Here is a 24,711-nt window from a genome sequence, read left to right on the forward strand (position 1 = left end):
GACCATGCTCTCTGTCTGCTCTAGGAGAAGAAGCTTCCTTGCCTCTTTCAGTTTCTGATACCCCCAGGTGTTTCTTGGCATCCTTGGCTTGTAGATGAATCTTCACATGGCATCTGTCTTCCGCCTGTATGTGACTCTGTCTCTGTATCTCTTCTCCCATTTTATAAGACACCACTCAGAAGTAATTGGGACTAAGACTCACCCTACTCTGGCATGATTAAACTGATAATATCTTCCAAGAAACACCCTATTTCCCCAAACAAGTTCACATTCACAGGTACAGGGGTTAGGACTTCAACATATCTTTTTTGGGGACGCAATTCAGTCCATAGCAGGGGACATCTCTGCCACATCACAAGCATCTTTCCAGGGTATACAGACTTTATCTTGCCTTTTTCTTATTCTTTTAAGAACATTTCCCTATGTCATTAAATACTCTTCAAAAGTCTTAATTTTTAATGGCTGCTTAACATTCCATAATGTACAGGTAGCATTCCTTATAGACCCAATGCCTTATTGCTTGATATTTGGGTGTTTTGCTCTTATAAGTCTCTTCTGTGTTTTAAACTTGTCAGAGGAAGAGATCCCAAGCTTTCCTCTCTATCTCCACACCATCTTCCTGCCAACAGTGGATGCCTGCCTAAGACATTTTGTTGGGGAATCAGAGCAGCATCTACATGGAAAACTGGTTTAAGGAACTGAGTTCATTCCTGCTAACAAATGGAGCTTTTTGGCAAAAGGTGCACCCTGCTGCCACCATTGCAGAGGAGGCCAAAGGAGTGAGCAGAGCCTGGTGGGCAGTTCTGCCATATAGTGGGGAGGGGGGCGATGTGGGTTGGAACACCAGATCAGAGGCCCACCTGCCTCAGTGTTGGGGAACCTCAGGAGTCAGGCTACACAGACTCTCAGGAGCCAGGGCTGACCTGGCCCAGGAAAGGCTTGGGGGACCTGAGGGTGGCGATTCATTCTTTGTTCAGGTTCAATAAATATTTTTTGAGCCCCTACTCAGGATTATGCCCTGGGTCAGGCCCTGAAGGTGCCACAGAGAAGACATAGCCCAGGCTTTCCAGGGGCTCAGTTAATTCCAAAGTCTCAGAGGCTGGCGTTCAATCTGGAGAATTACCATAAAATATAGAATCTTGTGGCCCACACCCAGGAATCCAATGCAATAGGTCTTAGTGAGCCTAGAATCTGCATTTTTTAATCTGCCCAGGTGATCCTGATGAGGGTGGTCAGGGCCCACTTTTGGGGGGAACTATAAAAAAAATTTTTTTTTTTTCTTTTTTTATCAGTCAAGGCTCTCTGGGGAAGTCTCCTAAAGCAGGCAAACTCAGGGCCTCTATCTACTCACTGTGCAGCTCAAACCTCAACTGAGCCTTAGGCGATAACAAAGTAATGCGGACACCTGTCAAACAGACCCAAACTGAAAGCTCAGCTCAATCTCTTGGTAGCTGAGTGACCTCAGCCAAATGACTTAACTTCCTTCTATGCCTCAGTTTTCCTGTCTGTAAAATGGGGTAATCATAGTGCTTCCCATGTGAAATTAAATGTTAAAGTCCTTAGCAGAGTTCTAAACCAAAACTCGTTGCTGTTGAGTCGATTCTGAGTCATAGCAACACTATAGGACAGAGTAGAGCTGCCCCATAGGGTTTCCAAGGAACGGCTGCTGGATTTGAACTGCCAACCTCTTGGTTAGCAGTCAAGCTCTTAACCGCTGTGCCACCAGGGCTCCAGCAAAATGTCTAGCACTCAGTAAATGCTAGATATTATTATTACTATTAATTAAAACTAACGTATTAATTAAAATTGTGTCTAGGTAAGTAATTATAGCAGGGATTGGAAATAAGGCTTGTAAAGTATCTCATACTCTACCTGACTCATGGTGGCAGGCATTCAATAAGTGGTAACTATATAGCACACACCAACAACAATTATTATTGTTAACATAATGGTCATGAAGATGGCAAAGGACCAGGTAACATTTCCTTCTGTTGTATATAAGGTCGCCATAAGTCAGATCCAACCCAACGGCAGCTAACAACATTATTATTATTATTAACATTCTCACGTACATTTTTAACTCCAGACAACACAGTTTTATTCACCCAAATAGAATTCATGGCTTGTAAGACTCCCAAACTTGGGCGTAACTTCTACCTCTCGTGCCTGCCCCAGCATAAAAGATTTTCTCTGCTCCTTCCAGAAGGGTATGCAAGTGGCAAACAGGTAAGATGAGGATGAGTAGGAACCTCAAGTCCCTACTGTCAACTCCCTGCTGTCAGGGGAGCCCAGGCCTAGGCCTAGACCATCCACCCAGCCCTGACAGTGAGGCAGCCATGGAGGCCCTGGGCTGCTGTGAGGTGAGAAGGAAGATGCAGGGTCTCTGTTGACAATGACATTTTCAAGTGTTCATGGATGGTGAGGTTGCCATGGTGATACTAATGGCTTTGAGCAAGCTGCAGCCTCAGTTGAGTTGTGAGTCAGCCTCAGCTTTGTTTATTAAAAAAAGAAAACCAACACCCCAACCTGAGGAGAACAAAGCAAAGCTGCAGGTGGAGGCCAAGGCGTCCAAGGCCGGAGACTGAATCAGCAGCAATGTACGTAGTCCATCTCCTGACGTCAGCTGACGCAGTCATCAACAGGGCCTGGAAAAGCCCACAGAGATAAGTGGGGAGGCTGGCATCTCAAATCGCGGCCCCCGAGAAGAAGCACAAACAGAGCCACACTTTACGTTGGAAACCGCTTGTAGGAAACAGATGCCATTCAGGGGACGTTCCTCCCTTCCCCAACCCCAACATGGGAGTCTTCAGGGCCTAAGGAGATGGTCACCCTTTGCCAGCCTTCAGGCAAGAGAAGGCCAGGGTCTGGCCTTGAGATGACCAGTGCTAAGCTGACCCATCCACCAGTGTGCCTACAATAACACTGCCTCGTCAACCTCCAGTGTGAGTCCAATCAGCCCTCTGAGAGGGGCAGTGTTCTGAAAGGACAGGGGAGGCTGCAGAAATGTTCTTCTAGGGCCCAAGCTTCAGGATAGGACCGCTTTTCCCAGAACTACTACAGGGAAAGGGGTAGAGGAAGGGATGACTCCAGCTTCAGCCCAGGCTTCTGATGGGGTCCTGGCCTCATGTCATCATCCCACGGGAAGGCCCATGGTAATAGTAACAATGATACACTGGAATCTTCTTCCTTGGCTTGGACACTTTCCCAGAATCCCAGAACCATAGATGGAAGGGCCCTCAAACCCACTCATTCACTTGGGTTCACTGTTGAGCCCATTGCCAAATCTAGCCCATTGGGGTAGATTACCAAATATGCATGGTATGCCCGGGCTTATTTGTGCTTACTTTTTTTTACTAATCTGTAGTGCACAATTTCACCTGCTTTTAGGTGTGGTGAAACCCATGTGAAATCGCGCACTACAGATTAGTAAGTAAATACAATTAAGCCCTTGCATACCTTGCTTACTGTAAGCCCATGCGTACCTTACCTACTAGTTAATCCTCCTCCCCTGCCCACGCTCCAGTGTCCTGGTGAGCCCCCCCCCAACCCCACCAACCAGCCCTGAGTCCCCAGCCCTTGTCCCCACCCACCACCACTGCCTTTATTATTTAGCAGAGTACTATAGTGGTTAAGTCCGTGGGTACTAGTAAGTGCTGAAGCCACTTACTAGCTGTGGAATTGAGCTTCTGTCCCTCCACCTGTAATATAGGGGTGATGATATTAATAGCACCTATCTCCTGGGGTAGTTATAAGAATGAAATGCAATAATATTTGCAAATGTTTAACATTGAGCCTGGCTGACACATAGTATGCGCTCGGTAACTGTTAGCCATTGTTGGTTTTTGTTCAGGCTCTTATCATATCCTGCCTGGATAACAGCACCAGCCTCATAACTCGACTAGCTCATTACAGCTTTGCTCACCTCCAGCCTATTGTCTGTACTGCAGCGGAATGGTTTATCTAAAATGCAGTACTCATCATATTATTTCCCTCCTTACAACCCATCGGTGGCTCCCATTTGCCTTCAGGAGCACTCTTGGAATTCCTTAGAGTGGCCTTCAAGGCCCTGGCTGATCTAGCCTTGGCTACCCTCTGCCACCCTATATCTCATCACGCCCTCCCTGCCTCACTGTTTCAGCCAGCTGTTAGCAGATCCCCAAGGTACCAGGCTCTGCCATATCGCCATGATTTTCACATGCCATTTTCTTTGCCCAGAATGCCCTTTTCCTTTTTGACTGCCTAGCAAACTCCTACTCATCCTCCAAGACTCCCCTCAAGAAGTGAAGCCTTCCTGTCCACCTCCCCAGTGCACTCCAATGTCACTTCAGTACCCTCCATAAAGACACTTACTTCTTGTTGCAATTTTTTAAAATTTTTTATTGTGCTTTAAGTGAAAGTTTACAAACCAAGTCAGTCTCTCACACAAAAACTTACATACACCTTGCTACATACTCCCAATTTGTCTCTCTCTAATGAGACAGCCCACTCCTCCTCTCCACTCTCTCTTTTTGTGTCCATTCCACCAGCTTCTAGCCCCCTCTACCCTCTCATCTCCCCTCCATGCAGGGGATGCCAACATAGTCTCAAGTGTCCACCTGATCCAAGAAGCTCACTCTTCACCAGAATCCCTCTCCATCCCATTGTCCAGTCCAATCCATGTCTGAAGAATTGGCTTTGGATATGGTTCCTGTCCTGTGCCAACAGAAGAAGGTCTGGGGGTCATGACCACCGGGGTCCTTCCAGTCTCAGTCAGACCATTAAGTCTGGTCTTTTTACAGGAATTTGAGGTCTGCATCCCACTGCTCGCCTGATCCCTCAGGGATTCTCTGTTGTGTTCCCTGTCAGGGCAGTCATCGGTTGTAGCCGGGCACCATCTAGTTCTTCTGGTCTCAGGCGGATGTAGTCTCTGGTTTATGTGGCCCTTTCTGTCTCTTGGGCTCATAATTACCTTGTATCCTTGGTGTTCTTCATTCTCCTTTGGTCCAGGTGGGTTGAGACCAGTTGATGCATCTCAGATGGCCGCTTGCTTGTTAGCGTTTAAGACCCAAAACATTTTCGTTGCAATTTTTGCTATCTATATTTTTTTTTTTACCTATGACTCCTTTTGTCTTCTTGAGGGCAGCACTGATTGTAGTTAATTTCGGCATCTATAGAACCTACCACAGTATTATCACATTCACTAGAAATGGTTGCAAATGAGTGAATGACTAAATGAAGGAAAACGAAAACCCTGTTTATAGAAGAATAGGAGCCCAGAAAGGAGCAGGGATTTGGCCAAAATAGAATGCAGAAGTCCTATAACCCCGGACTCGCTCTGTCTCTAGGGGGCTATGGCTCGTTCATGCAGTCATGAATCCAAGCGCCAATCATATGCCAGACACTGAGCTAGTCCCTGGGGAACAAGACCAAGGTGCAGTCCCAGCCCTCAGAGTCCACGGGTAGGTGGGATGGAATGACAGGTACAGAGACAATCCCTACACCTTTCACTAGGAGGTAGGAGAAAGGGTGTAGAAGGAGCTACAGAAATTCCAGGGAGGGGAAGCCATTGTTTCTATGTCTCCATTCCCTCTCCACAAACCCTGGAGGTCAAGTTTGCACGAGTGAACAGACACACACACATGCTCACACACCCACAAGACAAGTGACATGAACGTGCCTTGCTCGATAGGGCAGAGCAGACGGTCACAAGGACATATTTGTGCCTCTAAGCAGTCATGGCAAGAGCCATGAGTGTAAGCAAGGACAGATGACACTAGATAGCCAAGCATTTTCTGACACTTCACCCTGCACAAGCCCTTTCTCACACTATGTCTCATTTGATCCTCACGAGATAGAACCTACAGGCAAGACAGGCATTGTTTCCTCTCCAATTTTCAGGCGAACAAATTGAGACTCAGAGAGATGTAAAGGGCTTTCCCAGCCCCACTGCCTGGCCAGCGGAAAAGCCAGAACTGAATCCATCACTCCTCAAGCTGCGCATTTAGCCTGGCCAGGTCCTCTGCTATGCACAGAGGAAACTGAGGCAGATGGGGCACAGTCCTTGCCTCTCCTGGAAACAACAGCGTACTGGCCGATCGCACTCTCAATTCTGACAGAACCTGTTTGAACTTGACGAGCTGTGTGAATCTGAGCTGGTAACTCATCTCTGGGCCTTATGTTTTGTATCTCAGATTCAAACCAGAAATCAGACCAGGTCACACTTATGTTCAGAATCTTCCAGCAAGCCCTATCACACTTGGCATAAAATCCAAACTCCTTCACAGGGCCCCACATGACCAACCCCTGGCTCACTTATCCAGCCTGTTTCCAATCACTGTCCATCCCTTGTCCAATCCTCCAGCCACAGCGGCCTCCTTGCTGTGTCTGGAGTGAGACAAGCACCTCCAACCCCCTGGCCTTGGCCCTTTCCCTTCTCTTTCCTGGATGCTCTTTCTCCAGATAGTCGCATGGTTGACTCTTTTGCCCCCCTCAGCTTTCTGCCTCCTCACAGAGGCTACCCCTGACCACTGCGTCCAAATGGGTGATCCTGCCACTCTCGACTGTATTTTTTCTTGAAGGCACTACCTCTCTCTAACATGACACTACGTACATATTTGATCATTTGTTTATGACTTGTCTCCCCTACTAATATGTAAGGGTAGAAATGTGCCCATTTTGCCCACTCCTACCTCTTTGGTGCCTGCCAGAGAGTAGACAATAAACGTATGTTACGTGAATGAATCGATGACCCTCAGTTTGCTCCCCTTTAAAATGATACCAACAGCACATAGTTACAAAGATTAAATGATGTTATAAATGCAGGATGCTTAACCTGGTGCCTGGCATTTAGTTGGCACGCAGTAATGGTAGCTGCTGCTGCTGTTGTTGTTATTATTCTGCAGAGCCCAGTCTCATGGTGGAGACAGATGTGACAATAATCACAGAGTGATAACAACGCTCTTTCTCCTGAGCTCTCTCCACCTTAGGCTCCAGGCAGCAGCCCCTCTGTCTACCTGAAGATCAGGGCCAAAAGCTCTTGCCCTGTCTGCTGAGGTCATCCTCAGGGTCTGGCCCTGGTGGTTGGGAGACCTCTAGGCCCCACTGGGCTGGGGGGCAGTGGGCAGAGCCCAGACCAGGCCTCACAAACCCGTGATTTCCCCCCAGAGCAGGCCCCACATCAAAGCCACTCTCAGAGGGGCGAGGCCTTGAGATAAATGGAAGATTAAAGAAGGCGCTGTCTCCACAGGCCACAGGGAGAGGCGGCCGGGCAGGCGACCACAGTGGGGAGGCCCTGACACAGCCATGGCTGCAGCCACCTCGGGGGGCAAAGAGCAGAGGATGGGGCTCAGGCCTGGGCAAGGAGAGACTTCAAAGTGTAATTTAGTTTGGGTCAGGACCGCATGGTTATATCTAGACCCATTCCTCCAGGTCATGCCAGCTTCTTAACCCTTTCCCAGCCAGACAGCAGCAGGGAGGCTCGTCAGTGGAACCCCTGGGCCTCTCTTTAAGTCTGTTGGATCATTGGGGTTTGCTCCGTGCAGCAAGGGAGCCTATAATGAGGACCTCCTGGCCCTAGTCTCCCTCCCCAGGGAAGGTCTGTAATTAGTGCAGGAGGCGAGGCTGGGGAAGCTCAGACAATGTCATTTGAACCATGATGAGACATGGCTCAATTGCTAGTCTGCACATTTTTTTTTTTTCTGGTGCCATTTCATATACAAAACTTGGGCAAGCTTAACTCTTTGCTGGCTGGGCCCTGATGCCCGGGTTTCAACTCGGCATACCATCCATTCCTGATTTTTTTCTTCCTCACCCCACTCCCCACACCTCAGTCCAGGTGAGCCATGGTTTTGGGCCTCCTGAATATCATCCCTGGTGGCATAGTGGTTAAAAGTTCAGCTGCTAACCAAAAGGTTGGCAGTTCAAATCCACCAGCTGCTCCTTGGAAACCCTACGGGGCAGTTCTACTCTGTCCTATAGAGTTGCTATGAGTCAGAATTGACTCGATGGCAATGGGTTTAGTTTTCTGGAATATCATCCTTGGGTGGCACAAATGGTTAGATGCTCAACAACTAGCCAAAATGTCAGCAGTTTGAACCCACCCAGAGGTGCCTGGGGAGACAGGTCTAGAGATCTGCTTCCAAAAGATCACGGCCTTGAAACTTCTATGGAGTCGCTCTACTCTGCACACTTGGGATCACCATGAGTCAAATCAACTCAGTGACAGCTAACAACAACATCAGCCAAGCCATCATCCAACAAACCTTTACTGAGGGTCACCAGATGCCAAGGACCAAGGGAAGGGGACCCAAAGAAAAGCCTCCCTTCCGGCCATTAAGGAGGTTATGATCATTCTGGGCAGTGGAGATATGTACATCAGAAACAGCAGGACAGGGTAGAATCAGACGGTGAGGACCAGCAAGGGCAGAGAAGGAGGCAGCATGGAGGCAGGGCAGACAAGATGGGAGCCTGGAAGATTATCAGGTGGTAAGCACTCTGTAAATATGTACCCGGGGAACCATCTTCCTGGGGCAGAGCGTTTCTGCAACCAGAGTCAGAAGGCTGAGCCCACAGGGAGAGGGGAGGCAGCAAACCTCAGCAGATCTGAGCCAGCCGCAGATAGAGATAAATGTCAGAGTCTGTTGGGACAGGCAGAGGTGATTCCTTCCACCCCAAGCTCCTGAAGCACTCATTCTGAATCCCTGAACTACAGTTCCTCTCACATTGGACTGCAACACATCTGATTACAGATCTGGCTCCCCTGCCCAGCTGTGAGCAACTTAAGGGCTCTAGTCACCTCTGGTCTCGTGTGCCTATGCACTGAGCCTTGCACACAAGAGGGACTAAATAAATGCTTATCAAATAAATGATTGGGCTTGGATGAGATGGTGGGACTTGTGGGGACTCTACCTCTAAAGACCTTCCCGTAAATGGAAAAAACCAAACCCGTTGCTGACAAGTCAATTCCAACTCATAGCGAGCCTATAGGACAGAGTAGAACTGCCCCATGGGGTTTCCAAGGAGCAGTTAGTAGATTCAAGCTGCTGACTTTCTGGTTAGCAACTGAATGCTTAATCACTGCACCACAGGGCTCCATAGGGCATGCAAGTTGTGGCCCCACAGCCCCTACAATTCATATCACGATCTCCCTCATATATAAAGAGCTTCTAGAAATCAATAAGACAAAGACCAATTTTTTAAAGACTGATTTTTAAAAGGTCAAAGAATATGAAGAGTTTACAGAAAAGGGATAATAAATTGTTCTGTTGTTATTTGCCATCCAATCAATCCTGACTCATACCGAATTGTTCTGGAACATCTAAAAAGATGCTCACCTCATTCAAAATTAGAAAAATCCAAATTAAAAACACACTGGAAAACGATTTATTATCTATCAGACTAGAAAAATTCACAAGTTTGATGATATCCTCTGGTTGAGAGATGGTAGAAAACTAGCAATGTCATATATTACTGGTGGAAGTGTAAAATTGATACCAGATAATTTGACAATATTTTTCCACATTATAAATGCACATTCTCTTTGACCCAGTGAATGAGAATTCATCCTATAGAGATGCAGTGCTTGAACAAGGCTATCACTGTCGCATTGCTTGTTACAGTAAAAAACCTGGAAGCAATCCAAATGTCCATCAGTTGGGGATAGGTAAATAAATTATGGTACATTCATACAATGTGTGGCTATGCACCTATTTAATAAAAAAGAACGAGGAAGTTCTCTATGCACCGATACGGGAAGATTTCCAAAATAGATTAAGTAAAAAAAAAAGTTGTAGAACAGTGTGCACAATATGCTCCATTTGGGTAAAAAAGGAAAAGAAATATCTATACACATATACACATGTGTATACACACACAGAGCATAGAAGGATACCCAAAAAAGTAATAAAATTGATCATATTTTGGTTGAAAGGTGGGAACTTAGTGGTTAGGATACAGTATGTAGGGGTGGGACAATCACTTTTCATTGTACTCTTTTTTTTTGAGCTATGTGAAAACATTATCTATTCAACAAATTTAAAAAAAAAAAATCCCACCCCTCACCCCGCAAAGACCCCACCTCTACCTAGAGTCTGGAGTTCCCAGGCTGCTGAGTAGAGCTGATTCTACATCACTGGCTGACTCTCCCTCAAGAGCATGGACTCTGAAATCAGACCAAGTCACTGTGCAACCTTGGGCAACTTACTTCATCTCTCCGAGCCTCAGTAAAACAGGGTAATGGCAGTGCCTGCCTTCAAGGATTGTGGTGAGGCACAGGTGAGAAAACACGTAGGAAGTGCTTAGGATCCTGGGACATGATAAATGCTATATTGTATCAATGTACCTGACTCACTGCTCATATTCTTTGCTAACATTTTTATAGGATTTTTGGACTTTGTTTTATTGATTCATAGGTATGCTTTATAGATTCTGAAGATTGAGGCTGCTATCGTTAGGTGCTGTCAAGTCAGTTCCAACTCATAGCGACCCTATGCACAACAGAACGAAACACTGCCTGGTCCTGCGCCATCCTTACAGTTGTTGTTATGCTTGAGCTCCTTGTTGCAGCCACTGTGTCAATCCACCTTGTTGAGGGTCTTCCTCTTTTCTGCTGACCCTGTACTCTGCCAAGCATGATTTCCTTCTCCAGGGACTGATCCCTCCTGACAACATGTCCAAAGTGTGTAAGACACAGTCTTGCCATCCTTGCCTCTAAGGAGCATTCTGGCCACACTACTTCCGAGACAGATTTGTTCGTTCTTTTGGCAGTCTGTGGTATATTCAATATTCTTCGCCAACACCACAATTCAAAGGTGTCGACTCTTCTTTGGTCTTCCTTATTCATTGTCCAGCTTTCACATGCATATGATGTGATTGAAAATACCATGTCTTCAGGGTGACATCTTTGCTCTTCAACACTTTGAAGACGTCCTTTGCAGCAGATTTGCCCAATGCAATGCGTCTTTTGATTTCTTGACTGCTGCTTCCATGGCTGTTGATGGTGGATCCAAGTAAAATTAAATCCTTGTCAACTTCAATCTTTTCTCCGTTTATCATGATGTTGCTCATTGGTCCAGTTGTGAGGATTTTTGTTTTCTTTATGTTGAGGTGCAATCCATACTGAAGGCTGTGGTCTTTGATGTTCGTTAGTAAGTGCTTCAAGTCCTCTTCACTTTCAGCAAGCAAGGTTGTGTCATCTGCATAATGCAGGTTGTTAATGAGTCTTCCTCCAAGACTGATGCCCCGTTCTTCTTCATATAGTCCAGTTTCTCGTATTATTTGTTCAGCATACAGATTAAATAGGTATGGTGATAGAATACAACCCTGACGCACACCTTTCCTGACTTTAAACCAATCAGTATCCCCTTGTTCTGTCCGAACAGCTGCCTCTTGATCTATGTAAATGTTCCTCATGAGCACAGTTAAGTGTTCTGGAATTCCCTTTCTTCGCAGTGTTATCCATAATTTGTTATGATCCACACAGCCGAATGCCTTTGCATAATAAAACACAGGTAAACATCCTTCTGGTATTCTCTGCTTTCAGCCAGGATCCATCTGACATCAGCAATGATATCCCTGGCTCCACGTCCTCTTCTGAAACTGGCCTGATTCATAGGTATGCTTTATAGATTCTGAAGATTGAGGTAGGCATTGCAAAATGGCAGAGCACTGAAGGCCCATGGGGCCTCAATAAATGGCCAAAAGCCAAAGCCACTGCCATCAAGTCAATCCCAACTCATAGCGACCATATAGGACAAGGTAGAACTGCTCCCATAGGGTTTCCAAGGCTGTAAATCTTTACAGAAGCAGACTGCTACATCATCTTTCTCCTGTGAAGCGGCGGATGGGTTTGAACCACCTACCTTTGGATTAGCGACCGAGTACTTTAACCGCTGCCTCCCGCCCCAGGGCTGCTACCCGTAAATGGCAGCACATGGGAATCATTATTGCCATGATCGTTTCTCCTCCAGGCCACATGTGCCAGGGTCTGAAGATATCCTACACTGGGACTCCCCATACGCAGGGCTCATCTAGACAGCCGCAAGGAATGGGGTCTTTCCTCACTGGCTCCCTCTCTGCATCTCTGCCAGTCTTCCCTGGGTTGTCAGAGACTGCCATTCTCCATAACACCTCCAGCTGCAGTTCTCAGAACAACAGCTCTTTCTCCACACTAGAAGACACTCATTCTTGGTGCTTTCTCCAGTGTGTCCGGTTTGTGGAGCAACCATGTGGTGCCAGCTCCTGTAAGTAATGAATTCGCTGGATAAGTGTAAGGCTTACCCTGGGAACCTAGGCCTTCATCTAGGGGCCTCTGAGCCACCAAGCCCGTGGGATTCCCCAGGCAAGAGAGATTCCTGGGGGGGCAGGTCTGAGGGTGCAGTGAGGGGTCAAGGCACAGGATACACACCATTGGAGCCTCTCACCCTGCCCCTTTGATCCTTGGTGCTTGCTTGCCCTAGAGCTGAGAAATGCGGCTCCCCTGGGCCCGCATCCATTTATTTTTCTCCTGGGAATTGGTCCGCCCTTCAGTTCTCCAGGCTCCAGAAACGTTCTTCAGAGCATCTGGTATATATATTTGCTTTAACTGGTGATTGCCAAGGCCAGCCCTGCTGGTTTTCTGTTTGTTCTGCTCAGCCACGGGGGCGGGGGGGGGGGCGGGGGGGGCACTGGGTCTGGTCCCTGAGGACAATAAACTCCCAGAGCCCCTTCTGTGTGCATGACAAAGGATGGGAGTACCCCACCACCAACAACCTAGGCCTGTGTGACAAGCCTGCCTTCTTGGCCTGCATCTCCAGGAGGGATGTCTGGGCGAGGGCCACAGGGAGTTAAAGGCTGAGTCTGCAAAGGCCCCAGACTCCTCCTAACTCTTCAAAAGCCCCTTGATTTCTGTTCAACTTGTCCAATCCTAGAGTCTGGGGTGGTGGAAATATTTAGTCACACAGACCCAAGTTCCAGTTTCCAACTTTCCTGCTTAATAGCTGTGTGACCTTGGACAAATACCATAACCTCTCTGAGCCTCACATTCCTCATCTATAAAAGTTAATAACATTGGTACATTTACACCTGTCTCGTTTCTAAAAGTATTTGAGAAATTCTGCAGACAATAAAATTCACGGATTTTTAGTAGAGAAAGTATATAGAGAACGGGATCAAAACATCAGATGAAGTCCCAGATGCTGTTAGTTTGTAAAGTGCACCCCCATGAGACCCTGTTGCAAGAGGCGGACCTCAGCTAGTTCATCTCTGGATTTCCTCGCAGGCCAAGGAAAGAAGGAAATGCACTGAACCACAAACTCAGAGTGTCCATTAGACAAAAAATAAACCCATTGCTTAGAGGAAACCAACTTTCCTGGATCCTGAAGTCAAAGAAAAATTTCTCCCCTGAGCCTTTCTAAAGGGGAGAGGGGGTGATTTATATGCAGTGGGCCCCTCCCCTAAGTGAGTGTGATACTGTCTACTAAGGTCTTAGAGAGATTGAAATAAAATAAAACGCCTGACAGTGACTCTGAGTGAGCAGCACGTGGAATATGGGCCCATTTCCTTCCTTCCTATTCTGTCATCTACCAGGGAAAGGGTCTGCATAAGATCTTACATGTGTGTAAACTATTCAGTCACTGAGTAAACACTTCTTGATCACCCTAGACATTTTGAGAGCACTTTGTAGTCAGGTGCTTTCGAGTTGATTTCAACTCATAGGATTCCATGTGACCCAGTAGAACTGCCCCATAGACTCTTCTAGGCTCTAGTCTTTATACATCTTTCTCCTGTGGAGCCACTGGGTGGGTTCGAACCCCAACCTTTTGGTTAACAGGCGAGCCTTAACTGTTGTGCCACTAAGGCTCCTTAGGCAAACGTGTGAATTTACCTACACCTGACTGGCCTCTTCTCTGCTGTCCCCAAATCCTTAGCCTCAGAAGTTCTCTCCCTCCCCCTGCCACTCACCCTTTTGGGTCTGGGGCTCTGCCCCCTCCCAAGTCCAGCAATAAATCGCAGAGAGCCCTGCTCCTGCGGCTTCCCCTTTATTCTCCACATAGGTTCCGGCTGCTCCTGCCGACCACCACATTCATGGATCAAGGCCACGTGCAAAACACAATTAATATTCCACTCCACTCCCCCCAGCCCTGCAGCCGATGGGAAGAAGATGGAAACCAGATTTGTAGCTGCACGCTCTGGCACGGCTGCTGGCAGAGGGGTGGGCACGCCATTCCCCAGGTGGGAGCTGGCCTTCTCTCCTTCAGAGGCACGCACACGGGTGGGTGTCAGGACCCCAACCCCGAGGTCCACACCTCCGGGTCTTCTGCAGGGCCCAGTGTGTGCATGCACAGCCATGCCACACTCCATACCTGGCCAATCTTTACCCAGAGGACACATGGGCTCTCACACACAAGGCCCACATTTGCTTTCTGGGCAGAAGCACACAGAATCACAGTCATAGAGCTGGTAGGACGGAATCTACAAGACCATCCTGTCCAAGTGCTCATTTTAGAGGGAAGAATCTGAGGCCCTGGCTTAAACTTGACTGTGATCAATCCGCTCTGAATTGACTGGTTGCATTTTAACAAAAGGAGTCCCTGGGTAGTGCAAAAGGTTAACTGTGCATGTTAGGCTGATAAATGAAGATTTGGAGATTTGAATCCACCCAGATGTGCCTTGGAAGAAAGGCCTGGCAATCCACTTCAGGAAAACTCAGCCACTGAAAACTCCATGGAGCACAGCTCTACTGACATACGTGGGGTTGCCATGAGTCGGAATCAAATAAACGGCAAATGGTTATTTTAACAAAGCCTTTGGTTTAAACTTCCAATGTTGCCTCTCTGCTCCTGGTGACAAGCCACTTACCACACCAGCCATGAAGTTTGGGGAAAGAGAGGTACAGGGTGGGGAAGGACTTGGCAAGTGCAAGATCGTCCAGGGCTTCAATTTTCCATGCCCCTGCCCTTCTTCTTAGTGTCTCAGTTCTGGTTCTGCCAGCTGTAGGTGGGGCAGGAATCTCGGGGGGGGGGCATCCCCAACAACAAGAGGACTCGCTGAGGCAAGAGGAAACAACTGGCTTTGTTGAGTTTTCTCCTTTGACTTTAGACTTGGGGAGCCAGGGGAACACAGGACCGTGTTCCTGATTGTGTGTCTTTGAGGGATGGGCCAGGCAGCTTGGGTTATAGAGGCGTCTAGAAGCAAAGCAAAGGTGGAGCCCTGATGGCCCAGTGGTTGAGAGCTCGGCTACTAACCAAAAGATGGGCAGTTTGAATCCACCAGCCGCTTCTTGGAAACCCTATGGGCAGTTCTAATCTGTCCTATAGGATGGCTATGAGCTGGAATCGACTCGAAGACAAAGAGTTTGGGTTTGTGGAGAAGCAGATTTGGTACAGGTGGTTGGAGCTGGAGGAAAGAAGGGTGAATTCAGGGGAGGGCTGAGAGCAAAGCAGGAAGCGGGTGGAGCTGTTCCTCAGGCACTGGCGGACTGAGGGCCAAGGGCGGGCCCATCTCCAGTCCAGAGATGGGACAGTAGAGCAGAAATTCAGGGAAAGAGAAGCTAAAATAATTACCAGGAAAAGGAACAGTAGGGTGGCAATGTTTTCTTAGCCCTTAAGGAACTTCAGTCTTCAGAGAATTTGGAGAGGAAAAAAAAAATCTATCTTTAAAGCCTTTCTCCGAGGCAGGGCAGCTGGTGATTCACTTGTGCTGAGGAAGGTACTGGGCTCTGGCAGGCTCCTCCCCTCGGCTCCTGCCTCTCTCCAGTGAGCAGCCCCAGTTCATCTGGGGTGAGTGGAAAGGGCCCTGGATAAGGAGCCAGGAGGCCTGGATTTCAGTCCCATCTCTGTCCCATCAAAGCTAGGTAACCTCTGATAAACCTCCTGTGGCACTGGGCCTTGGTTTCCTTATCTGCAAAATAAAGAAGTCATAGAAAGTCTCTCCCGGAGCTCAGGGGTTAAGAGCTTGGCTGCTAACCAAAAGGTCGGCAGCTCTAATCCATCAGCCACTCCTTGGAAACCCTATGGGGCAGTTCTACTCTCTATGAGTCAGAATTGACTTGATGGCAATGGATTTGGGATGGATTTAGAAAGTCTCCGAGCCTCGGTTTTCTCTTCTGTAGTTTGGGATGATAATACCATATTTCACTGAATCTCAGATGCCATTGATCATATTATTGTTGTTGTATGACCCTATAGGACAGAGTAGAACTCTCTCATAGCCATAGGTTTTCTTAGCCTGTAATCTTTATGGGAGTAGATCACCAGGGCTGTTCTCCTAAGGAATGGCTGGTGGGTTGGAACCACTGCCTTTCAGTTAGCAGTCGATCACTTAACCGCTGCATCACCAGGGCTCCTTCATCAATCATTTAAAAAAAAAAAAAAATCAAACCCTTTGCCTTCGAGTCGGTTGCAACTCATAGTGACCCTATAGGACAGAGTAGAACTGCCCCATAGAGTTTCCAAGGAGCACCTGGTGGATTCGAACTGCTGACCTTTTGGTCAGCAGCCATAGCACTTAACCACTATGCCACCAGGGTTTATCATCAATCATATAGCGCACCATTATTTTATATATTCTAAGAATGAAAGAAAATGCTGCCATTTAAACTCTGACACACCATCGATTAGAAGACATTCTCATTTCAGAGATGTTGAAAAGTGAAAAAATGTGCATCTTAGAGTCAGTGGAATCCAGCGCTTATCTCATCAGCTTGTTCCAAGAATTAAACAAGATAATATAAGTAAAGTATTTAGTGCCTGGCACAAAGCAAGTACTCGATAAATGTTAGCTATTTTTATGACTCAGGGCAGGGCAGGGAAGGGACCACAGACCAGGGGATGAAGAAAAGTCCAGAGCCTGAAGCCCACCCTGCTGTCCTTGGCAGGGTGCCGCCACAGCAGGGGGCACAGGGAAAGAGGCCCATTTTCGGGAGCCACAAGAGAACAAAGGGCCCCGTCTGCGCCCCGGAAGTCAGCCTAATCTCCAGGATGAGTATGTTTTCATTTCTCAGAAGTTCCTGTTAGAACGTGCCAAAACGTTTTCCCTTTACAATCCGGGCAAACAAGGCAGGTTTACTTTGGGCAACCTTCTCGCCACCACCCAGGACCTGCCTGCCAAGTGTAAACAGCCCGCCTCGCACCTTCCTCAAGGCTTGGGGCATAAGGCTGTAAAACTGAGAAGGCAGGCCCTCCGGCCCCCACCTCCCCCGCTGCGGGACCCTGTCCTGGTTGGGGCATGTTGGGAAGATCCTTGGAGAGGACAGGACTCTAGGGGTCATGAATGAACACCTTCCCCATTTTATTGATGTGGAAACTGAGACCCAGAGAAAGGCAATGACGCTCCAGGTGTGTCAAAATGTAGCAGTCCCCAGCCAAGAAGCCTTCCCCCACATACACACAGCCCTGCTCACATAGCTCAGCCTGGCAGCTTGCTCGCGTGTTCTCTCTCTCTCTCTCCCTCTCTCTCTCTGCCTGGCCCCCAGTGCCTGGGACAGACAGGAAGCTTATCTCTGTCCTTTCCGCTCTGTGCGTCACTGACTGGGCTGGGGAGTCTTTATGCCTGAAGCTTCGCCTCACAGCTGGAGCAGCTGCTGAAAAGCAGAGACCAGGTGTTCCTGAGCCAGAAGGGCTGTGCTCCCTTATTTTCTCTGCCTGGAGTATTTGGGAGTCTGAGGGTGGTGTTTACAGAACGAACTTTGGCCTCCTTCCTCAGACCCCATCTTTTCGTATGAGGGGGGCTGTGTTGTGGGACCAGGACCAGGGACTGGCAGGAAGGAGAGCAGACCCTCCCTGTTGGGTCAGAACCCAGACTTCAGACCCCATGAGCTGTCCAATTTCCTGTCCTGGAAAATCTTTAAGAGACTATTCGGAATGGACACAGTGCTGATGACACCCTACAGAAGCCTCAGGTGGGCTCTCTCGTTTGAACTGGCACAGTTCTCCTCAATCCTTGTGTGGAACACAGCCTCACTCCTTAGTGTGGCCCTAAGGTTCATGTAGGGGCTTGGGGCTTCACAGTCATCATCGCCCTCCAGGCCCCTCCCTACCCTTCCCAGTTAGGCCTTTCTCTCTCCTTCTCTTCTACTTGCTGTTTCCTCTGCCTGGAACGCTTTTCCCTCCATTTTGCTCCATACATAACCTCAGTTCACAGCTCAATTCACCTCTTCAGAGAGGCCTTCCCTCCCCGCACAGTCACGTCACACTATGATATTCCCTTCAGAATCCTTATCAGTCTCTGAAATTATCTTTTAAAAATTACTCACCCCTACTTTCCTCCCCTGCCCCAGTGCCTGCACGCCCACGTTCACTCTGGAATGTACGTTCCTCATCAGTATCATGTCTCCAGTGTCTGTTCTAGGGACTGTTCATAATAGGTGCTCAATAATACTTATTGCATGTGTGAATAAATCTCCTGCCAGCCTCATTTCTGCTGAGCTTTGCCATCCCCTTCATTCCAGAAAAAAAAAATCATGCTTCTACTACGTGCCAGACTCTGCCCTGCCCGTTCTCTCTTCTCTCCTCCTCCCACCCCTCCCCCAGGACTCCTCTTAGGGGATCTTGCCTCTCAGACTCCACAGAAGGTGCCGGAACCAGAATGTCTCCCCAGGATTATTTTCAATGGTTTCCTGGGGTGTTCACCTGGGTAAGAATCAGGAAAGAGAGGACACTCTAATCCTATTTATCTAAAACTATATAATCTTCCCCAATCACTTAAATGGTGCCTGTGTCTCTAATTACAGAGCAGGCTGGGAGGAACACAGGCAAAATTTCCAGCCCACCTCAGGCAGAGGGGCACTTTTGTTCCTCCAGAGGGCCTGCGGGGACTCCAGCTCAGGAGCCAGGACTCCAGACACCTGCTGCCACAAGCTCACCCACAACAGACTGGCTTGTTCATCCAGTCAGAGACTGCTCCTCCCACCCTGAAAGTGATCAGCCACATTGAATGGTCCCCAGTTGGCCACATGTGAGACCAAACCAAAAAACCAAACCCAGTGCCGTCGAGTCGATTCTGACTCATAGCGACCCTATAGGGCAGAGTAGAACTGCCCCATAGAGTTTCCAAGGAGTGCCTGGCGGATTCAAACTGCTGACCCTTTGGTTAGCAGCCCTAGCACTTAACCACTACACCACGGGAAAACACCCACAGTCTCAGCATCCTAATTCTATGTACCACTGTTTTGAGAATAAACTGGTGTGTTTTTTTGTTTGTTTTTGGCTGAGGGGGATAGCCTAAATTCTCAGGTCCCTGGGAGGTGCCAACGGTCCACACCTGACTGTTAACCTAAAGGTTGGTGGTTAGAACCCATCCAGAAGCCCATGGAAGAAAGGCCTGGAGATCTGCTTTCATAAAGACTGTTGTTATTGTTAGTTGCCATCGGAATAGACTTGACGGCAACAGGTTTGGTGCTGGTTTTTGTTTTTAACTTCTCAGGGTAGTGTTGCTGGTGAACTGGTCCCCAGAGCATGGCCTATAATCCCAGCTTCTTGGGAGCAAACTCTCCAGGAGGCCTGGGAGCTAACAATCGTGTGACAGCCTGGAGGGTCAGAGCTTCACTACCCAGAACTGTGTCCACTGGGTCATGAGTTGGGGGAAAGCCACATGCCTGCCTGCCCGCCCCAGGCAAGCAAACAGCCACTCTCTCAGCCCCGGTGTGTGCTCTTCTCCCACCTTGGCACCGAGAGAACAATTTCAGTGACATCCATGGCTTAGGTGCAGTGACATCTCCACTTCTTAAAAGGCCTTTTCATTCCTGAGCTAATTAAAAGCCCCAGAAAAGGAGGAAACACTTAATCCTATCAATGACTTCTGAGCTGGAGGAGCTGGTGTGCCCAGCCCTCTGAGGGAGCGCCTTTTTCAATCACCTCCATTTGTTCAGGTGCCTGGTAATTGTTTATCAGCCCTTTCAAGAGATTAAGTTGTACATAGTAGTGGGCCACTTAGCTGATGGATCCAGGTGGCCTGGGAGTGTCCAGGTGACCGTGGAGCATGCAGCCATCCAGTATCTTGGCTCATCCAGACTCTAAAGCCAGGATAGGCCTCTGGCAGAAGAGATTGACACGTACCTGCCAGAGGCCTATCCTGGGTCTGAAGAGTCCACCCTGGTCTCCAGCGACTCATCATCTCAGCACACACTTTGCCTGCACACATGGAATCCGCCTCTCTCTCCACAAATGCCTTCACCTGCTACGAAACACAGGATGTCACTCAGCCAAAGGCTCCAACTTCCCACTCTTTAGAACCATTGTTATTGCTGCTAATTGCTGTTGAGTTGATTCTGGACTCATGACAACCCCATGTGTACAGAGTAGAACTGCTCCATAGGATTTTCAAGGCTGGGACTTTTCAGAAGCTGATCGCTAGACTTTTCTGTTGAGTTACCTGTGGGTGGGTTTGAGCTGCCAACTTTTTGCCTAGTAGACAAGTGCTTAACTTTTGCGCCACCCAGGGACTCCTCCACAGAACCGTTAGGGGCACTTGATGACTGATGAGAGGAGGGGTCCTCCCCTCATCTCTGCTGTTCAACCGAGCCTTTCACACACAGGAAAGTTGGATACAGTCCTTGCCCTGAAGGATCTCAAAGTCCAGTGGGGTCAGTGAGGGAACAATGATAGTACCTCATTAGATTTGCCACAATGGAGGTAAGCACACGGTTTCCTGTGAGTGTATAGGGGTGGTAACTGCCCCAGCCTGGAAGTCAGGGAAGGTTTCCTGGAGAAGGAGACACCTGAGCTGAGACACTAAAGATGAGTCAAGAAATTGACTATATCCTCATTGAGGGAGCTCTGTTGAGAGACCGTGAGATGGAATCCCCTAACCGTGGGTTTGTTTCAGGTTTTAGCATAAGGCTGGAAGAATGGAAAAAGCAACTTCCTCATCAACTTATGGGAGAATAGTTGGCAAAGCCTAAACAAGGTGTCGAGACCCCAGGAACATTGTTATAGGCTCCAAGACGCGTTTGCTTCAAGCTCCTACCTACCTGGAGCATTCAGAGAACAGAAATTGACAAGGGAAACCAGGTTGCGGATGTTTCTTTAAAAGAGGAGTGATGTTTCCTCAAACCCTGCCCCCTTCTCATGAATATTAAGCTATTGTGAATATTGATGTGGGGGCGTGGCGCCCTGGCCGGCTGGACTAACCAGCCCGGGGTTCCCGGTTTCACAGTGGGGGGGAAAGTGACAGAAGCCTTGTGGAGGGAGACGCGGAGAGAGCGCTAGCGCCCAGCGCCCACCCAATCTCGGGGGAGCGCTTAGCTCCCTACCCCGGCTCCCATCCTGTCCAGGGGGCTCCCCAAGCCCTCAGCCCCACCCCTGGGCTCCCCATGGAAGCCAGCTGTGCCCCGGGAGGAGCAGGAGGAGGAGGAGTCGGCTAGATGCCCACGGTGCGCCCGGGGCCCCTGAGCCCAACACGCTCGGAGCCGCTGTCCTGAGGCCCCGCGCCCTGAGCCCCTCAGCCCGGGCCGCCTGCCTCCCACTACCCCTCCCCGGGGGCTTGGCCCCGGACCTGCCCCCCGGCCTCCTGCCAGCTCGGAGCGGAGCGCGCAGCGGCCCTGGAGTGAGGGGAGCCAGGCCGAAGGGGGTCCCCGGAGCCCGCCGCGATGGACGCCGTCTTGGAGCCCTTCCCGGCCGACAGGCTGTTCCCCGGATACAGCTTCCTGGACTTGGGGGATCTAAACGAGTCTGATTTCCTCAACAATGCGGTAAGATGGAGGGGGGGTCTGCGTCCTCTTCCCGCCGCCCCGCACCTCTCTTCGCGGCGCGCCTGGGCCCCCCGGAAGGACCCCACTATACACATTACTGGGCAGGAGCGAGGGAGAGTTCCCTGGAGGGCCCAAGGGTATAGGATCTCCTGGAGGGACACGTGCTCTGAGCGCTGAGATTTGGCAGCTGGGTCCCTTGACACTTCCGTAGACACCGATCTTGGACCGGAGCCTCCGAGCTCGCCCCAGCGCGCGTCCCTCCGGGGGCTCGGACCATGGATACTTTCGCCCTGGCCTTCTAGGGCAAAGGGACGTCGAGGCGTCGGGGCTACTCAGTCCTGGGATAGGAGCTTGAGACACCATCCCCCCACCACTTCATCTAGCCGTCCTCCACCCACCCCGGGCTTCTGGAATCAGCCTGGACGAAAAGTGGCGGCGCCCTTTCCTGCGCCCCCTTTAGGACCTCGGTGGCTCAGCGTCTGGTTTTCCGCTGGGGGGCGCACAGCGGAGCATTCAGAGGGCCAAAGACCCGGCTCCCGCGGTGGGTGGGGAGGGCGGCAGAGACCCGGCGCCCCCGGAGGCCAGAGCCAGACCCGGAAACTTAGGGATGCAGCCGCGGCTGCTTCCCACAGGGAGTCGGGCCTGAGATCCCCCGTGGAGGAGCCCAGCTGGTCGGGGTAGCACAAGGTGGCACTCAGGCAGGGGAAGCCTCCCTCTCCATCTGTGTCTCTGGGTCACTGCTCTGTGTCCCTGCCCCTCATGTCTTGCTGTCTCTGTCTCCCTCCCTGTGTCTTCACGACTGTATCTATCTCTGGATTTGTCTTTCTCCTCTTGCTCCCTGTTGCCTCCCTCCCTAAGGAAATGTGGCTTCTTTCTTTCTCTTCTTCCCTCCCTGTCTTCCTTCTCAGGCTCAGCCCTAAGGCCCTGAGGAGGGCCATGGGCTCAGTAAAAGGAGAAATATTTGGGTTGGGGAAGGGAAGGTGCTGCCCTATGACATGAGAGCTGCTTGAGGAATCTGGTGGGAGCCCCCTATTCTGTGAACCATCAGTCCCCCACTCCCACCCCCCTACACAGCCTCAGTAATCATCTTGGGGATCTCTCCCTGATGGCTTCTACCTCCTCAGAATAAGATAAACTGGGCCAGACAAGTACGAATTCCACAGAGACTTATAGGGTTGGAGAGCCTGGGCCTGGGCATCTTAGACTTCCACCAGAACTGTCACAGGCCATTTGACTAATGGTGGAGAAACCGAGGCCAAGAGACAGAACCTAAGTCAGGAAGGCATAGGATAGGGTGTGAGGTCTCCCCCATCTCCATTAGCCAGCAAATCTTGGTCACCCTGCTCCCTGAGAAAGGCCCCTTGCCCCAGTCAAAGCAGAGGAGGGAGAGACCTGGCGCTGACAGCGGGAGACCTAGGTTCTAGTCCTGGCTCTGCTGACTCTGCTTGTGAGCTTGGGCCAGGTCACTCACTGCCTCCCTGGCCTTCGGCTTCTTTGTCTGTAAAATGGGAGAAAGGTTGGATCAAGTCTTTCTAAGAACAGTTCTGGCGTAGATCCAAGGAATAAACCAGTAGGTGCTGGGAGTCCACACACTCCTGGGGTCGGTAGGAGGTACTGGTCAGAAGGAGAAGGTTTGTTGGCGCTGGGATCCTGGCAGCCAAGGAGGGCCATGGAACCAGGATAGGCCCCTGGTGATCTTCCCCCAGCCCTCTGCAGCTCTGAGTTGGACTTTCTTCTGAATGAACTCTGCAGCCTGCACCTCTTCCTTCAGCTCCATTCAGCCCTGCGTCCCCAGCTGCTCATTTGGGCCTCGGTCCGGCGCAGGAAATCAGGCAGTGGTGTCCAGCACTGGGGCTGTGGTGAGGAGAAGCCCTGCTGGGGAGCCTCCTGTGCCTAGAACCTGCAAGGCTAGGCGAGATAGAGGGAGAAGAAGGGGCATCTGAGGGGAGACAGAGAAAACCCTGGGCTGAAAATCTGGAGATTGGTCCAGCCAGGCCAATGCAGACAAGTGGCTCTTCTTCCTCGGGGCATTAATTTCCTCATCTGAAAAGTGGGGGGCTCTTAGAAGCTTCACCACAGTGTTGTGGTAGAGACTTGGTGAGAAAATGAATGTAAAGGACTTAGCACAATGCCTGGCATGTAAGAGTCCGTAATCACTAACTCATCCCAGAGACTGGATGAGAAGGAGCTCTAGTGGCTCAGTGGTTAAGCACTCGGCTGCTAATCAAAAGGTCGGCACTTTGAACCCACTAGCTGTTCTGCTGGAGAAAGATGTGGCAGCCTGCTTCCATAAAAGATGACAGCCTTGGAAACCCTGTGGGGCAGTTCTACTCTGTCCTATAGGGTCGCTATGAGTCAGAATCAACTCAGTGGCAATGAGTTTGGTTTGGCTCGGTGGTAAGAGGTACTCAGCTAGAAGTTGCTGTGTGAGCAAGTCACTTGCCTTTCCTTTTCTGGAAGGAAATAGGGCTTCCATTTCAATGTCTAAGGTCCCTTCCAGCTGGGATCCCATACCAACCCCACCCCCAGCTCCTTCTTTATTCTGCCTGATGATAGAAGAATATTTCCAGGCCTAAGGAGTTGGGAAGGGATGGAGTCTGTGCTTCTCAGTCTGGAAGTTGGAGAACAGGGTATTCCCTATCTTTCTTAAAAATCCAGATAAAGGCCCTAAAGTCATGTGGAAAACATGTGTGCTTTGTTGCTCTCTGCAAAAAGCAAAAAATCAAAATGTATCTTCACTTCGAATACAAACCAAAAAAAAAAAAAAAACCCCAAACCCATGGCTGTGGAGTCAATTCCAACTTATAGCGACTCTATAGGACAGGGTAGAAGTGCCCCACAGGGCTTCCAAGGAGTGGCTGGTGGATTCAAACTCCCAACCTTTTGGTTAGCAGCCAAACACTTAACCACCGCACCACCAGGGCCCCATACCTCGAATATGACTATGTAAAAAGGTATTCCCAGGGATAGGGGCAGGAGACATTGTATGCAAAGTCACGTCAAGTGTGTTTGATGGGTTTGTTCTCCTGTGAGATACCTTCATGAAGATACCTTCATGCTGTTACAAT

The 24,711-nt window shown here is 49.5% G+C and overlaps 1 protein-coding gene across 1 annotated transcript in view; it reads left to right on the forward strand.

The window, feature by feature from the left end:
• The first annotated feature begins 21,076 nt into the window (after positions 1-21,076).
• Positions 21,077-24,711, forward strand: part of CREB3L1 (cAMP responsive element binding protein 3 like 1) — a 43,413-nt gene continuing 39,778 nt past the window's right edge. The window contains exon 1 of the mRNA XM_049891015.1: positions 21,077-21,643. Coding sequence (XP_049746972.1) covers positions 21,542-21,643 — 102 coding nt within the window. The 5' untranslated portion in view covers positions 21,077-21,541. The remainder of the gene's footprint in view (positions 21,644-24,711) is intronic.

Source organism: Elephas maximus, chromosome 7 (genome assembly GCF_024166365.1).
Source record: "Elephas maximus indicus isolate mEleMax1 chromosome 7, mEleMax1 primary haplotype, whole genome shotgun sequence".
Classification (NCBI taxonomy): domain Eukaryota; kingdom Metazoa; phylum Chordata; class Mammalia; order Proboscidea; family Elephantidae; genus Elephas; species Elephas maximus.